This window comes from Caretta caretta, chromosome 3 (assembly GCF_965140235.1).
Source record: "Caretta caretta isolate rCarCar2 chromosome 3, rCarCar1.hap1, whole genome shotgun sequence".
Lineage (NCBI taxonomy): Eukaryota > Metazoa > Chordata > Testudines > Cheloniidae > Caretta > Caretta caretta.
In genome coordinates, this window is record NC_134208.1 from 139562839 (window position 1) to 139575281 (window position 12443).

Sequence of the window (12443 nt, forward strand, 5' to 3'; positions counted from 1 at the left end):
GATGGAGGAGTTCTTAACACTCTCATTTCACAAGGGAAGAACAGTGAGGGCCAAATTCTAATCAGTTATACTGGTGCAAATCCCAAGTAAATCCATTGACTTCCAAATATCCAGAGACTATAAAAAGCACTTCAAGCCAATGCTCCGACTTGAGAATTTGAGAGCAAGTCTAGACCCACTACAACCTCCAGACTGCAAGCCATTTTTTGTAAAATGAAGGCATATCCCATTTGTAGCTAAGCCAGCTCCTCTAGAGGCTTCCCTGTTAGAGCTAGGTGACATTTTTCAGACAATTATTTTTCAGTGCAAAATGAAGATTCATGCCGTCCAGAACATTTTGCGAATTTGTGTTGATTTTGGCAAATTGTCTTGGTTGAAACAATAACAGCAAAATCAGAAATGTATAAAGAAACTGAGATTATCAAAAGGAAATGTTTATATTTTTGACCTAGATTCACATGGGGTTTACATGGTTTTCAAAAAGCAAAGAGAAGGTGTCCCTTATACCAAATGTGGGAGACCAAAGGTTTGGATCCCCTCCTCTGCAGCAGAACCTGTAATCCAGGTGCCCTCTCCCCCTTTGAGGTGAATGTCCTAACAACTGGGCTGTCAGGTATCAGAGGTAGGGGTTGGGGTGAAATCTCTGCCTCCTTCCCAGCTTTGGACATCTAGCCCCCATTTCCTTTATTTTTTATTAAAAGAGTTAAAAGTGCCCAAACAAAGTGATTTGAGTTGAACAAAATATTTTGTTTGCCTCAAATTATTTTTTTCGGACTTTTGATTCCCCAAAAAATTCTGAAGTGTTTTGGTTTGATCCTAACCATTCCCTCCCCCCAATTTTCAGAACTTCCAGAGAACCAAAAAAAAAAAGTTATTCACACAGCACTTTTCCCTATACCAACAAATAAAACTTCCATCTCATCTGGACTCAGTCCTGGCCAGTTCATCATCTTTTTCACCCTTAGGAAAGGTAACAGGACAGAATTGAGTTGTACCCAGCTTATGAGGGCATTTCGGGGGGATTCCAAGGTAATAAGGCCAGAAAGGACCTCCTGAATAATACAAGCCATAGAAATTCACCCAAGAATTCCTGCAGAGCATATGTTTTATAAAGACATTGTCAAGGTTCTTTCCCCACTCTGAACTCTAGGCTACAGATGTGGGGACCTGAATGAAAAACCCCCTAAGCTTATTTTTTCTAGCTTAGGTTAAAACCTCCCCAAGGTACAAACTATTTTACCTTTTGCCCTTGGACTTTATTGCTGCCACCACCAAGCATCTAACAAATATATAACAGGGAAAGAGCCCGCTTGGAAACGTCTTTCCCCCAAAAATCCTCCCCAAACCCTACACCCCCTTTCCTGGGGAAGGCTTGATAAAAAGCCTCACCAATTTGCATAGGTGAACACAGACCCAAACCCTTGGATCTTAAGAACAATGAAAAAGCAATCCGGTTCTTAAAAGAAGAATTTTCATTGAAGAAGAAGTAAAAGAATCACCTCTGTAAAATCAGGATGGTAAATACCTTACAGGGTAATCAGATTCAAAACATAGAGAATCCCTCTAGGCAAAACCTTAAGTTACAAAAAGACACAAAAACAGGAATATACATTCCATTCAGCACAACTTATTTTATCAGCCATTTAAACAAAACAGAATCTAACGCATATCTAGCTAGATTACTTACTAGGCCCTGGTCTACACTAGGACTTTAGGTCGAATTTAGCAGTGTTAAATCGATTTAAACCTGCACCCGTCCACACGATGAAGCCCTTTATTTCGACTTAAAGGGCTCTTAAAATCGATTTCCTTACTCCACCCCTGACAAGTGGATTAGCGCTTAAATCGACGTTGCCGGCTCGAATTTGGGGTACTGTGGACACAATTCGATGGTATTGGCCTCCGGGAGCTATCCCAGAGTGCTCCATTGTGACCGCTCTGGACAGCGCTCTCAACTCAGATGCACTAGCCAGGTAGACAGGAAAAGAACCGCGAACTTTTGAATCTCATTTCCTGTTTGGCCAGCGTGGCAAGCTGCAGGTGACCATGCAGAGCTCATCAGCAGAGGTGACCATGATGGAGTCCCAGAATCGCAAAAGAGCTCCAGCATGGACCGAACGGGAGGTACGGGATCTGATCGCTGTTTGGGGAGAGGAATCCGTGCTATCAGAACTCCGTTCCAGTTTTCGAAATGCCAAAACCTTTGTGAAAATCTCCCAGGGCATGAAGGACAGAGGCCATAACAGGGACCCGAAGCAGTGCCGCGTGAAACTGAAGGAGCTGAGGCAAGCCTACCAGAAAACCAGAGAGGCGAACAGCCGCTCTGGGTCAGAGCCCCAAACATGCCGCTTCTATGATGAGCTGCATGCCATTTTAGGGGGTTCAGCCACCACTACCCCAGCCGTGTTGTTTGACTCCTTCAATGGAGATGGAGGCAATACGGAAGTAGGTTTTGGGGACGAAGAAGATGATGATGAGGAGGTTGTAGATAGCTCACAGCAAGCAAGCGGAGAAACCGGTTTTCCCGACAGCCAGGAACTGTTTCTCACCCTAGACCTGGAGCCAGTACCCCCCGAACCCACCCAAGGCTGCCTCCTGGACTCAGCAGGCGGAGAAGGGACCTCTGGTGAGTGTACCTTTTAAAATGCTATACATGGTTTAAAAGCAAGCATGTGAAAGGATTACTTTGCCCTGGCATTTGCGGTTCTGCCTTTGCAAAAGGTTTCTGGGGAGGGCAGCCTTATTTCGTCCTTCATGGTAGGACACTTTACCACTCCAGGCCAGCAACACGTACTGGGGAATCACTGTAGAACAAAGCATTGCAGTGTATGTTTGCTGGCATTCAACCAAAATCCGTTCACGCGGTGGGAGGAGGCAAAATGCGACCTTGTAACGAAAGCACATGTGCTATGTATGTAATGTTAACAGCAAGGTTTACCCTGAAAGAGTGTAGCGACTGTTTTATAGAATGTGTCTTTTTAAATACCGCTGTCCCTTTTTTTTTCTCCACCAGCTGCATGTGTTTCAATGATCACAGGATCTTCTCCTTCCCAGAGGCTAGTGAAGCTTAGAAAGAAAAAAAAACGCACTCGCGATGAAATGTTCTCCGAGCTCATGCTGTCCTCCCACACTGACAGAGCACAGACGAATGCGTGGAGGCAAATAATGTCAGAGTGCAGGAAAGCACAAAATGACCGGGAGGAGAGGTGGAGGGCTGAAGAGAGTAAGTGGCGGGCTGAAGACAGGGCTGAAGCTCAAAGGTGGCGGCAGCGTGATGAGAGGAGGCAGGATTCAATGCTGAGGCTGCTGCAGGACCAAACCAGTATGCTCCAGTGTATGGTTGAGCTGCAGCAAAGGCAGCTGGAGCACAGACTGCCACTGCAGCCCCTCTGTAACCAACCGCCCTCCTCCCCAAGTTCCATAGCCTCCACACCCAGACGCCCAAGAACGCGGTGGGGGGGCCTCCGGCCAACCAGCCACTCCACCACAGAGGATTGCCCAAAAAAAAGAAGGCTGTCATTCAATAAATTTTAAAGTTGTAAACTTTTAAAGTGCTGTGCTTAAAGTGCTGTGTGGCATTTTCCTTCCCTCCTCCACCACCCCTCCTGGGATACCTTGGTAGTCATCCCCCTATTTGTGTGATGAATGAATAACGAATGCATGAATGTGAAGCAACAATGACTTTATTGGCTCTGCAAGCAATGATTAAAGGGAGGAGGGGAGGGTGGTTAGCTTACAGGGAAGTAGAGTGAACCAAGCGGCGGGGGGGGTTCATCAAGGAGAAACAAACAGAACTTTCACACCGTAGCCTGGCCAGTCATGAAACTGTTTTTCAAAGCTTCTCTGATGCGTACCGCGACCTCCTGTGCTCTTCTAACCGCCCTGGTGTCTGGCTGCGCGTAACCAGCAGCCAGGCGATTTGCCTCAACCTCCCACCCCGCCATAAACGTCTCCCCCTTACTCTCACAGATATTGTGGAGCACACAGCAAGCAGTAATAACAGTGGGAATATTGGTTTCGCTGAGGTCTAAGCGAGTCAGTAAACTGCGCCAGCGCGCCTTTAAACGTCCAAATGCACATTCTACCACCATTCTGCACTTGCTCAGCCTGTAGTTGAACAGCTCCTGACCACTGTCCAGGCTGCCCGTGTATGGCTTCATGAGCCATGGCATTAAGGGGTAGGCTGGGTCCCCCAAGGATACATATAGGCATTTCAACATCCCCAACAGTTATTTTCTGGTCTGGGAATAAAGTCCCTTCCTGCAGCTTTTGAAACAGACCAGAGTTCCTGAAGATGCGAGCATCATGCACCTTTCCCGGCCATCCCACGTTGATGTTGGTGAAACGTCCCTTGTGATCCACCAGAGCTTGCAGCACTATCGAAAAGTACCCCTTGCGGTTTATGTACTCGGCGGCTTGGTGCTCCGGTGCCAAGATAGGGATATGGGTTCCGTCTATAGCCCCACCACAGTTAGGGAATCCCATTGCAGCAAAGCCATCCACTATGACCTGCACATTTCCCAGGGTCACTACCCTTGATATCAGCAGATCTTTGATTGCGTGGGCTACTTGCATCACAGCAGCCCCCACAGTAGATTTGCCCACTCCAAATTGATTCCCAACTGACCGGTAGCTGTCTGGCGTTGCAAGCTTCCACAGGGCTATCGCCACTCGCTTCTCAACTGTGAGGGCTGCTCTCATCTTGGTATTCATGCGCTTCAGGGCAGGGGAAAGCAAGTCACAAAGTTCCATGAAAGTGCCCTTATACATGCGAAAGTTTCGTAGCCACTGGGAATCGTCCCAGACCTGCAACACTATGCGGTCCCACCAGTCTGTGCTTGTTTCCCGAGCCCAGAATCGGCGTTCCACAGCATGAACCTGCCCCATTAGCACCATGATGCATGCATTGTCAGGGCCCATGCTTTCAGAGAAATCTGTGTCCATGTCCTGATCACTCACGGGACCGCGCTGACGTCGCCTCCTCGCCCGGTATCGCGTTGCCATGTTCTGGTGCTGCATATACTGCTGGATAATGCGTGTGGTGGTTAATGTGCTCCTAATTGCCAAAGTGAGCTCAGCGGGCTCCATGCTTGCCGTGGTATGGCGTCCGCACAGAAAAAAGGCGCGGAACGATTGTCTGCCGTTGCTCTGACGGAGGGAGGGGCGACTGACGACACGGCTTACAGGGTTGGCTTCAGGGAGCTAAAATCAACAAAGGGGGTGCCTGTACATCAAGGAGTATTTCAGGCAGGACTGCACGGAGGGTTCCAATAAGAAATGGTGCACCTAAGTTATCGTTGTTATTGGAACAAGGAGGTTAGCCTGGCCTCTGATTGATACATGGCTAGATTTACCTCGCTGCACCTTCTCTGTGAGTGACTGCAGTGTGACCTAGAGGAATGAGTCCCCTAGACAGGGGAGGAGGCAAATGAGTACAAAACAAATCTGGTCTATTTCTTGTTTTGACCCACTCCATCTATCTTTTACATCTTTGGCTGGCAGCAGACGGTGCAGAAGGACTGCATGCCATCCACATCTCATGGCTGCTCGGCAGAAGATGGTACAGTACGACTGCTAGCCATCCCCATCTCTTGCCTGCCTGGCAGAAGATGGTGCAATATGACTGCTAGCAATCCTCATCTCTTGCCTGCCTGGCAGAAGATGGTACAGTACGACTGCTAGCAGTCCGTATCGCCTGCCCGCTCACCATAAGACGGTTCAATAGGACTGACTGCAGGACTAAAGAGAATGACCTGGTCAAGTCACTCCAAATTTAGTCCCTGCGCCCATGTCTGCCCAGGCGCTCCCAGCCGACGCGGCCAGGAGCACCTCGGACACGATGAGGACGACTACCAATCGTATTGTACCATCTGCTGCCAGAAGGCAAGGGGTTGCTGCTACTGTGCAGCAAAGCCGTACCGCGTCTGCCAGCACCCAGGAGACATAGGGTGACTGTTACCTGAGCGGGCTCCATGCTTGCTGTGGTATGGCGTCTGCACAGGTAACTCAGGAAAAAAGGCGCGAAATGATTGTCTGCCCTTGCTTTCACGGAGGGAGGGAGGGAACGGGGGCCTGACGACACGTACCCAGAACCACCCGCGACAATGTTTTAGCCCCATCAGAGTGCTCCATTGTGACTGCTCTGGACAGCACTCTCAGATGCCCGATTGTTTGCCATTGCTCTGACGCTGGGAGGGGCGCTTACAGGGTTGGCTTCAGGGAGCTAAAATCAACAAAGGGGGTGGCTTTACATCAAGGAGTATTTCAGGCAGGACTTCACGGAGGGTTCCAATAAGAAATGGTGCACCTAAGTTATTGTCCTTATTGGAGCAAGAAGGTTAGCCTGGCCTCTGATTGATACATGGCTAGATTTACCTCGCTGCACCTTCTCTGTAAGTGACTGCAGTGTGATCTAGAAGAATGAGTCCCCTAGACAGGGGAGGGGGGGAAGCAAATGAGTACAAAACAAATCTGGTCTATTTCTTGTTTTGACCCACTCCATCTATCTTTTACATCTTTGGCTGGCAGCAGACGGTGCAGAAGGACTGCATGCCATCCACATCTCATGGCTGCTCGGCAGAAGATGGTACAGTACGACTGCAAGCAGTCCGTATCGCCTGCCCGCTCACCATAAGACGGTTCAATAGGACTGACTGCAGGACTAAAGAGAATGACCTGGTCAAGTCACTCCAAATTTAGTCCCTGTGCCCATGTCTGCCCAGGCGCTCCTGATCGACCTCACAGAGGCGACCAGGAGCACCTCAGACATGACGATGACGGCTACCAGTCGTACTGTACCGTCTGCTGCCACAAGGCAAGGGGTTGCTGCTACTGTGTAGCAATGCCGTACCGCGTCTGCCAGCACCCAGGAGACATAGGGTGAGACATAGCCTGAGCGGGCTCCATGCTTGCCATGGTATGGCGTCTGCACAGGTAACTCAGGAAAAAAGGCGCGAAATGATTGTCTGCCCTTGCTTTCACGGGGGGAGGGAGGGAACGGGGGGCTGACGATATGTACCCAGAACCACCCGCGACAATGTTTTAGCCCCATCAGGCATTGGGATCTCAACCCAGAATTCCAATGGGCAGCGGAGACTGCGGGAACTGTGGGATAGCTACCCACAGTGCAACGCTCCGGAAGTCGACGCTTGCCTCGGTACTGTGGAAGCGCTCCGCCGAGTTAATGCACTTAATGCACTTAGAGCATTTTCTGTGGGGACACACACACTCGAATTTATAAAACCGATTTCTAAAAAACCGACTTCTATAAATTCGACCTTATTCCGTAGTGTAGACATACCCTTAGTTCTAAGACTCCATTCCTTTTCTGTTCCTGGCAAATCAACACACAGACAGAGAGAACCTTTGTTTCTCCCCCCCTCCAGCTTTGAAAGTATCTTGTCTCCTCATTGGTCATTTTGGTCAGGTGCCAGCGAGGTTATCCTAGCTTCTTAACTCTTTACAGGTGAAAGGGTTTTTCCTCTGGCCAGGGGGGATTTTAAAGGTGTTTACCCTTCCCTTTATATTTTTGACAGACATCTATTCTTAAAAAACCAAGACAAAAAGTGGGAGGGGAAACAAAGACCTGGCAATGTCAAATGACTTGCTCAAGGTCAGTCAGTGGCTGAACCAGTAATAGAACCCAAGCATGATTTCCAGTCCAGTGCCCAATTCACTGGAACACACTGCCTCCCCTGAGGATGAATAAATGCCCAGCAGTACCTTCAATGACTTATCAGGGAGAAAGGAGGAAACCATTCATTTATTAGTAGTTATTGTTTTTTAAATAGTGTGCTGGTTGATTTATAGAAAATACAAAGACAGCCTTAAAATCTAAATGGCAAATATGAGAGACCAGTGAAGATTACCATATTCCAAGGAGGGGAGGAACAGCAAGGTCATGAGTAAGAATGAGATGAGTACACAAACAGTTTAGGCAAGCATTCATTTTAGTGGTTCAAGTCTTTGAGAATGGCAACACCTATGACCCTAACAGAATCAGCATGAGTACTTTCAGCTCATCACTAATGAGGGTCAAACACCATTGGTAAGTGTAAAGTCACAGTTTCATATCCTGGTCTCAAACCAGAGTGACAGGAACACAGGAAAATCCATAGAAGCCAGCTGTTCCTGGGAACTGCCCATTGAAATTTTGTCAACTTTTCCTGAAAAGAAAGATCAAAACTGGCAGTTTTTAGCATCTGAAGAGGGAATCTGTCCAAATCGTCTACAAGATTCAGGAGGAACCGGAGGTTACTGAGGCCACAGACTATGCTCCTTACATTAACATAATTTCCCCTCAGCTTTCCAGAAGGATGGCAAATAATTTTGCTTAAAATTCCTATTCTAGAAGACAAAGTAAAGTGGCATCTAGTAATTTGAAGAAAGTTGTTAAAAGCTCAAACTTACAGGTACTGTATATGAAGCACACACAAAATTCTAAAGTTCTGGATTCACAAAATGCATTATGTTTTCTCACAGCTCTTGCACATCACAGTCCAGCTAGCTTGCCAGTTAATCCTGGGACATAAAACTTGCAATCCAACTGTGACCAACTGGGCTCATATGAGTTAAGGAGCCTCAGCAAGAGGAAATGTTAATTAGAAAGTCATCTATTTTTTTCTTCATATTATACTCGCCAGAAGCAATAAGAGGCATCTGCTTATTCTTATTAAAAGTAGCCTCCTCTGCAAGTGATAGAAATGCTTTGTAAGTGTAAATTGTAAATGTGAGAAAGCTAGAGGTCAGGTCTGCAGAATACTGCTGAAAGGGTGAGATCCAAAGGTATATTTAGTGCAGCCAACTCCAGTGCAATCAGCCTGGTTTTCAAAGGCATTCCAATACAGAGTAATGCCTTTCTGTATTTGGGGAGAGTGTAATTTAAACAAAGCACTCAAAGGGGAGGAGTTCTGGATTTTAGTCCCAACTCTTAGGGTATGTCTACACTATGAAATTAGGTTGAATATATAGAAGTCATTTTTTTAGAAATCGTTTTTATACATTCGAGTGTGTGTGTCCCCACAGAAAATGCTCTAAGTGCATTAAGTGCATTAACTCGGCGGAGTGCTTCCACAGTACCGAGGCAAGCATCGACTTCCGGAGTGTTGCACTGTGGGTAGCTATCCCACAGTTCCTGCAGTCTCCTCTGCCCATTGGAATTCTGGGTGGAGATCCCAATGCCTGATAGGGCTAAAACATTGTCACGGGTGGTTCTGGGTACATATATCGTCAGGCCCCCGTTCCCTCCGTCCCTCCGTGAAAGCAGCAGCAGACAATCGTTTCGTGCCTTTTTTCTTGAGTTACCTGTGCAGACGCCATACCACGGCAAGCATGGAGCCCGCTCAGGTAACCGTCACCTTATGTCTCCTGGGTGCTGGCAGATGTGGTACTGTATTGCTACACAGCAGCATCAACCCATTGCCTTGTGACAGCAGACGGTACAGTAGGACTGGCAGCCGTCATCGTCATGTCCGAGGTGCTCCTGGTCGCCTCTGTGAGGTCGATTAGGAGCACCTGGGCAGACATGGGCGCAGGGATTAAATTTGGAGTGACTTGACCAGGTCATTCTCTTTAGTCCTGCAGTCAGTCCTATTGAACCATCTTATGGTGAGCAGGCAGGCGATATGGATTGCTAGCAGTCCTACTGTACCATATTCTGCCAGGCAGGCAAGAGATGAGGACGGCTAGCAGTCCTACTGCACCATCTTCTGCCGAGCAGCCATGAGATGTGGATGGCTTGCAGTCCTTCTGCACCATCTGCTGCCAGCCAAAGATGTAAAAGATAGATGGAGTGGATCAAAACAAGAAATAGACCAGATTTGTTTTGTACTCATTTGCTTCTCCCCCTCCCCCGTCTAGGGGACTCATTCCTCCAGGTCACAATGCAGTCGCTCACAGAGAAGGTGCAGCGAGGTAAATCTAGCCATGGATCAATCAGAGGCCAGACCAACCTGCTTGTTCCAATAAGAACAATTACTTAGGTGCACCATTTCTTATTGGAATCCTCCGTGAAGTCCTGCCTGAAATACTCATTGATGTAAAGCCACCCCCTTTGTTGATTTTAATTCCTTGTAAGCCAACCCTGTAAGCCATGTCATCAGTCGCCGCTCCCTCCATCAGAGCAATGGCAGACAATCGTTCCGCGCCTTTTTTCTGTGCGGACGCCATACCAAGGCAAGCATGGAGGCCACTCAGCTCACTTTGGCAATTAGGAGCACATTAAATACCACACGTATTATCCAGCAGTATATGCAGCACCAGAACCCGGCAGAGCGATACCGGGTGAGGAGGCGACGTCAGCGCAGTCACGTGAGTGATCAGGACATGGACACAGATTTCTCTGAAAGCATGGGCCCTGACAATGCATGCATCATGGTGCTAATGGGGCAGGTTCATGCTGTGGAACGCCGATTCTGGGCTCGGGAAACAAGCACAGACTGGTGGGACCGCATAGTGTTGCAGGTCTGGGACGATTCCCAGTGGCTGCGAAACTTTCGCATGCGTAAGGGCACTTTCATGGAACTTTGTGACTTGCTTTCCCCTGCCCTGAAGCGCATGAATATCAAGATGAGAGCATCCCTCACAGTTGAGAAGCAAGTGGCGATAGCCCTGTGGAAGCTTGCAACGCCAGACAGCTACCGGTCAGTTGGGAATCAATTTGGAGTGGGCAAATCTACTGTGGGGGCTGCTGTGATGCAAGTAGCCCACGCAATCAATGATCTGCTGATATCAAGGGTAGTGACGCTGGGAAATGTGCAGGTCATAGTGGATGGCTTTGCTGCAATGGGATTCCCTAACTGTGGTGGGGCCATAGAGGGAACCCATATCCCTATCTTGGCATCGGAGCACCAAGCCGGCGAGTACATAAACCGCAAGGGGTACTTTTCAATAGTGCTGCAAGCTCTGGTGGATTACAAGGGACGTTTCACCAACATCAACGTGGTATGGCCGGGAAAGGTACATGACGCTCGCATTTTCAGGAACTCTGGTCTGTTTCAAAAGCTGCAGGAAGGGACTTTATTCCCAGACCAGAAAATAAACGTTGGGGATGTTGAAATGCCTATAGTTATCCTTGGGGACCCAGCCTACCCCTTAATGCCATGGCTCATGAAGCCGTACACAGGCAGCCTGGACAGTAGCCAGGAGCTGTTCAACTACAGGCTGAGCAAGTGCAGAATGGTGGTAGAATGTGCATTTGGACGTTTAAAGGTGCGCTGGCGCAGTTTCCTGACTCGCTTAGACCTCAGTGAAACCAATATTCCCACTGTTATTACTGCTTGCTGAGCGCTCCACAATATCCATGAGAGTAAGGGGGAGACGTTTATGGCGGGGTGGGAGGTTGAGGCAAATCGCTTGGCTGCTGGTTACGCACAGCCAGACACCAGGGTGGTTAGAAGAGCACAGGAGGGCGCGGTACGCATCAGAGAAGCTTTGAAAACCAGTTTCATGACTGGCCAGGCTACGGTGTGAAAGTTCTCTTTGTTTCTCCTTCATGAAACCCCCTGCCCCTTTGTTCACTCTACTTCCCTGTAAGCTAACCACCCTCCCCTCCTCCCTTCGATCACCGCTTGCAGAGGAAATAAAGTCATTGTTGCTTCACATTCATGCATTCTTTATTCATTCATCACACAAATAGGGGGATGACTACCAAGGTAGCCCAGGAGGGGTGGTGGAGGAGGGAAGGAAAATGCCGCACAGCACTTTAAAAGTTTACAACTTTAAAATGTATTGAATGCCAGCCTTCTGTTTTTTGGGCAATCCTCTGTGGTGGAGTGGCTGGTTGACCGGAGGCCCCTCCACCGCGTTCTTGGGCGTCTGGGTGTGGAGGCTATGGGACTTGGGGAGGAGGGTGGTTGGTTACACAGGGGCTGTAGTAGCAGTTTGTGCTCCAGCTGCCTTTGCTGCAGCTCAACCATACACTGGAGCATACTGGTTTGATCCTCCAGCAGCGTCAGCATTAAATCCTGCCTCCTCTCATCACGCTGCCACCACATTTGAGCTTCAGCCCTGTTTTCAGCCCGCCACTTACTCTCTTCAGCCCGCCACCTCTCCTCCTGGTCATTTTGTGCTTTCCTGCACTCTGACATTATTTGCTTCCATGCATTCGTCTGTGCTCTGTCAGTGTGGGAGGACAGCATGAGCTCAGAGAACATTTCATCACGAGTGCGTTTTTTTTTCTTTCTAAGCTTCACTAGCCTCTGGGAAGGAGAAGATCCTGTGATCATTGAAACACATGCAGCTGGTGAAGAAAAAAAAAGGGACAGCGGTATTTAAAAAGACACATTTTATAAAACAGTGGCTATAGTCTTTCAGGGTAAACCTTGCTGTTAACATTACATACATAGCACATGTGCTTTCATTACAAGGTCGCATTTTGCCTCCCCCCACCGCGTGGCTACCCCCTCAACCCTCCCCCCTCCCCATGGCTAACAGCGGGGAACATT

General features: G+C 48.4%; 2 protein-coding genes across 11 annotated transcripts in view; one reads left to right on the top strand and one right to left on the bottom strand.

The window, feature by feature from the left end:
- The window catches only part of RGS7 (regulator of G protein signaling 7), a 421085-nt gene that overhangs the window by 312774 nt on the left and 95868 nt on the right, over positions 1–12443 (bottom strand). The window lies entirely within an intron of this gene.
- On the top strand, positions 1951–3589 carry LOC142071431 (uncharacterized). The gene is made up of 2 exons (XM_075126201.1): positions 1951–2626; positions 3014–3589. The coding sequence occupies exons 1-2, from the start codon at positions 2047–2049 to the stop codon at positions 3532–3534; spliced, it is 1101 nt and encodes a 366-aa protein (XP_074982302.1). The 5' UTR covers positions 1951–2046; the 3' UTR covers positions 3535–3589.

Excerpts from the sequence above, each read along its gene's own strand:
- LOC142071431 (XM_075126201.1), top strand. The coding sequence starts at position 2,047 with ATGCAGAGCTCATCAGCAGAGGTGACCATGATGGAGTCCCAGAATCGC. Across the intron at positions 2,627-3,013 it reads AGGCGGAGAAGGGACCTCTG|CTGCATGTGTTTCAATGATC; the intron begins GTGAGTGTACCT and ends TTTCTCCACCAG.